The 4,128-nt window shown below is 19.6% G+C and overlaps 3 protein-coding genes across 3 annotated transcripts in view, besides 10 other annotated features; 1 reads left to right on the forward strand and 2 right to left on the reverse strand.

Moving 5' to 3' along the window:
* The first annotated feature begins 249 nt into the window (after window positions 1–249).
* Window positions 250–438: a microsatellite.
* Window positions 323–514: a microsatellite.
* Window positions 515–650: 136 nt separating this feature from the next.
* Window positions 651–818: a microsatellite.
* Window positions 819–906: 88 nt separating this feature from the next.
* Window positions 907–960: a sequence feature (AT_rich).
* Window positions 961–1,483: 523 nt separating this feature from the next.
* On the forward strand, window positions 1,484–2,816 carry EDI_006510 (uncharacterized protein; the record flags this gene model as incomplete). The annotated part of the gene is made up of 4 exons (XM_001740037.1): window positions 1,484–1,573; window positions 1,923–2,013; window positions 2,080–2,179; window positions 2,690–2,816. 4 exons carry the CDS (start codon window positions 1,484–1,486, stop codon window positions 2,814–2,816), a joined length of 408 nt encoding a protein of 135 aa, XP_001740089.1.
* Window positions 2,316–2,425: a microsatellite.
* Window positions 2,439–2,599: a microsatellite.
* Window positions 2,634–2,821: a microsatellite.
* Window positions 2,822–2,857: 36 nt separating this feature from the next.
* Window positions 2,858–3,033: a microsatellite.
* A 62-nt stretch (window positions 3,034–3,095) lies between these two features.
* Window positions 3,096–3,246: a sequence feature (AT_rich).
* A 270-nt stretch (window positions 3,247–3,516) lies between these two features.
* Window positions 3,517–3,600: a microsatellite.
* A 27-nt stretch (window positions 3,601–3,627) lies between these two features.
* Window positions 3,628–4,105, reverse strand: EDI_006520 (uncharacterized protein; the record flags this gene model as incomplete). Its single annotated transcript, XM_001740038.1, has 2 exons — window positions 3,628–3,835; window positions 3,975–4,105. The coding sequence occupies 2 exons, from the start codon at window positions 4,103–4,105 to the stop codon at window positions 3,628–3,630; spliced, it is 339 nt and encodes a 112-aa protein (XP_001740090.1).
* Window positions 4,106–4,125: 20 nt separating this feature from the next.
* The window catches only part of EDI_006530 (uncharacterized protein), a gene marked incomplete at both ends in the record, with an annotated part of 951 nt that continues 948 nt past the window's right edge, over window positions 4,126–4,128 (reverse strand). The window contains one exon of the mRNA XM_001733442.1: window positions 4,126–4,128. This exon is cut by the window's right edge and continues 948 nt beyond it. Within this exon, the coding sequence (XP_001733494.1) occupies window positions 4,126–4,128 (3 nt within the window).

A 4,128-nucleotide genomic window follows, 5' to 3' on the forward strand; every position in this document is an offset into this window, starting at 1 on the left:
TTATCTCTTATTGTTTGGTTATTATGTATAAACATTTCTATTAACTTTGCAATACAATGAACAGACATAATAAAGATATAACAAATTATTGATATCGAAGTGAATTTGTTGAAAGAAAAATAAATCAAGAAATATATAATTATGATAAAAGAATGATAGACTTTAACAATTAAAGTGATAAACAGTAGTTGAGATGAAAACAAGTAGTTATGAAAGATGTATTAAAAGTTATCAATGATGAATTTTGTATATAAACAAAAGAAAAAAGTAAAAGAAAGAATAATAAATATTAAAATAAAAACAAAATGTAAATCCAAGAATAAAATAAACAGAAAGAATAAATTAAAGAGAAATAGAATAAAAAGAATATTAAGAGAAAAAGTTAATAGAAGAAGATAAATAATAACGAATTATAGAATAAATCTATAAAAATAAGAAAACAATGAATAGGATAAAGATAAATATGAAATAAATAAACTAAATAAATGAGTTAAAAGAACAGTGAACAAAGAAAAGAGATAAAGAAAATAAAAAATGATCAGTTATATGAAAAATGTTTATGAATGAGATACAGATAAATAATGTTATTAAAAAGAATAACAAGATTAAACAATAGAATAAAAATAAAAGTATTTATTTTCAGAAACCATGAAAAAAAAAGAAAATGGTGAGAAGTGATGAAAAATAAGGATATGAAAGAAAAAAAGTGAAATTATGAAGAAGAAGATGATGAAAAGAACAAAAGAAGAAAGTTGGGAATATAAAAAAGAAGATAAAAAGGAGTAAATAAAAAAAGAGATAATAAAATATGAAAAGAATGATGAAATAAGGGTGTATTTTTTATTACAGAAATTAGAAATATACAATAAAAACTGTCTAATCTATTGATATAAAATAATCAACAACATTTTAATGATATAAATTATTTTATTCATTTTTCTTTTTATGATTTTTATTTATGTGTATTATTTCTTCTCTTATTTTGATTCCTGAATAACATTCCTATCATTGCATGATTTCATATTTCACCACATTCATGGTTAAACAATTATTGTTAATATTTATGTTATCTCAAATATAATTGAAATTCAGTCATATACAGTTAAATGATACAAAACCATTCCTATTTTATCTTATGTTTCTAACTCTCTTTTGAATGTGATTTTCTCTTATTAAAGTATCATTCATTGTTGAAACCAATCAATTTATTACATAATCCAATTGATGTTGCAACTTCATCAAGTGTTGCTGGGATCATAACTTTACCCTCTATCATACTTATTTCATTTTCATTTTTATTGTTCATCTATGATTTATTGATTTATTATTTGTAGATATCATGAAAATAATATATTCAAAACTTAACTAAATTTTATTTGTTTTGATATTCAGTATCATAGAAATTCTTGATATGTTTAATTTTCTTATTTTCAATGTTTCATAAATAGTTAAATATAAACAGAAAACATGAAGTAAACAATACATGAACTTTTACTTCATATGGAACATCAATCATACAATCAATAAACTTGGACTTAGAACATGGATATCAGTAAATAAAGAAGTTCGAAAAGTAGTTAAGATTAACATTAAGAATGGATATTGACATATTAATGTTGAAAAATATATTGAAATGAAAAAGAAAAAAGATGAGATTAAGAATGGTATAGAAAAAATTATTACAATAAAATTATATTCTACAGATAACATAAAGAAGATATTAAAGCGTCATGTATTAAAACATTAAATAAATTACAATTAAAGTATCTTGATTTTTATATTATTTATCTCAATTGAATGGAGATAAGAAAATAAAGAAAACATAGATGAAGTGATTTGAATTGAAGAAACAAGAAGAGAAAATGAAAAATAGTTGAAGAATGATTAAATCTATTTGAGTATCTAATTTCAATATTAATAAGTTAGAAGGGTTATTATGCATTGCTAAAATCCAACATCAGGTAATCAATTTGATTTTCATGTTTATTATCAACAAGAAAATTACATCAATTTGTAAATAAGATAATATTCATATTACAAGATATTCATCATTATGACATTCAGAATATAATTCAACAGTAACAACACTATTTGAGAGTGAAATCGTTAATCATATTACAAACTATAAAAAGAAAATAACACAAATTGTATTAAATTTACTATTTCAAAATGAAGTTGAGTGATTCACAAATCAGTTCATGAAGAAAGAAACAAAGAGATATAACTGAAAACGAAGATGATGAACATGATATGAAGAAAAATGAGATGATTAAATAAGAAAAGAAAGGATGTAATGTTTTATTATATTTAACAGAAGATAAATGAGAAGATGAATAAACAAATAATAAATAATATTTCACAAATAATAAATTAAAGAATTAATATAAGAAAATATAATAATAAAAACAAATAGAAGAAATGAACACTGTTATATCAACATAAATAAATAGAAATCAAAAATATTTAATAACAATAATATCATATCAACAAGAAAACAAAATAAAAGATATAAATTAACAAAGAAATTTAAAGATAAAGAATTCAATAAAAATGAATAATCATAAATAATAAATGATAATTAATAAATGAATAAACATATTTGTAATTAGAAATGAGAAATGAAATGAAACATAAAATAAATAAATAGAATAGAAGAAATGTATGAAAACATAAAACAATAAATATATAGAAATAATACAAATAATAGAATAAATGATGATAAACAACATGATTATAATAAACAAACAAAAATAATGATAAATGAATACGAAGAATATAATAATAAACAACAGAATATGATTAAACAAATAAAATAAACAAAATGAATTTGAAAATATGAAAATATTATTCATTAATATTTTATTATTCTTTTCACTCTTTCTTTTTATTTATTTAAATAACTTTTATTCTCTTTATTTCATTCATTTTTCTTTCTTTTTATTTCTCATTTTTATTTTATTTCTTGTTATTACCCAAACTATTTTCATTCTTCTATTATTTATATTATTTTCATTTCTCATCATTTCTTTATTTATTATCACAACATTACTTCTAAATGAAATGAACACACATTTGTTAAATGATTAAATTAACAGAAAATAAATACAAAATGAAATAAATATCAATTATTAATTTGATTATCATCTGATTTTATTGTTACAAATATAAAACAAGAATAAATAATAAATGATAATTAAATCAGTTGTATTATTATATCTCATATTTAATAAATCAATTTAATAAAATGATGATATTTTAGAACAACTTATTCTTATTAATTTCATTCAATTGATATTTTGTTTATTTCTCATTTTTAATCATTATTTAATTTCTTCTCTTTTATTATTATTTCAGTACTTTCAATGTGCTATATCAAATGTGTTTGAAAATACATATTTCATTCTTTCTTCTTTTTAAATGAACATGTGGTTTATTCTTCATGCAAATAATTAGATAATTCATTAATGATGATTAAATAAAGAAAGTTCATAATATAAAGTATTTCATTATCATATCAAAATCAAATAATAAAATAAATGAACAACAAACAAAAGATATAATGAGAAAGAATAAGAATTAAAATAAACATTAATTAAAATATCAATTAATCATAATCATCCTTCATTATCAATTTTCATTAGGGTCTTTAAAACAATATTCTGGTATTGATTTATTCTCTCTTAGCATTTCTTCACATCCACATTTATAAAAACATGATTTTCCAAATGAAGTAATTGATGATGGTATATTAATTGTTGTTAATGATGTACATCCTTTAAAACATCCATTTACAAGTGATTTAACTTCTGATGGTATTGTATTCCCATATGATTTTCTATCTTGACATGTATATTTTATATTTTTACAGATATTTCCTTGTTCTTTCTCTTGTAAATATGTTGAATAACCTAACATCATACCATATTACATATTTAAATATTTTTCCATTATGAAATGTTTCAATATTAGCAAACAATTTTCTTGAATATTGATTTAATGGAATTGGATTAAAATGAAATCGTTCAATATTTCCTTGAAATCTTTTAACTCCATTTTCTAAATTAATAAAATCATTAATATCATTAAAATACATTGATGTTATCATTATTTCATTATATCCTAATTTCA

Source organism: Entamoeba dispar, genomic scaffold (genome assembly GCF_000209125.1).
Source record: "Entamoeba dispar SAW760 scf_1105229462695 genomic scaffold, whole genome shotgun sequence".
In the NCBI taxonomy this organism is placed as follows: Eukaryota; Evosea; order Mastigamoebida; family Endamoebidae; genus Entamoeba; species Entamoeba dispar.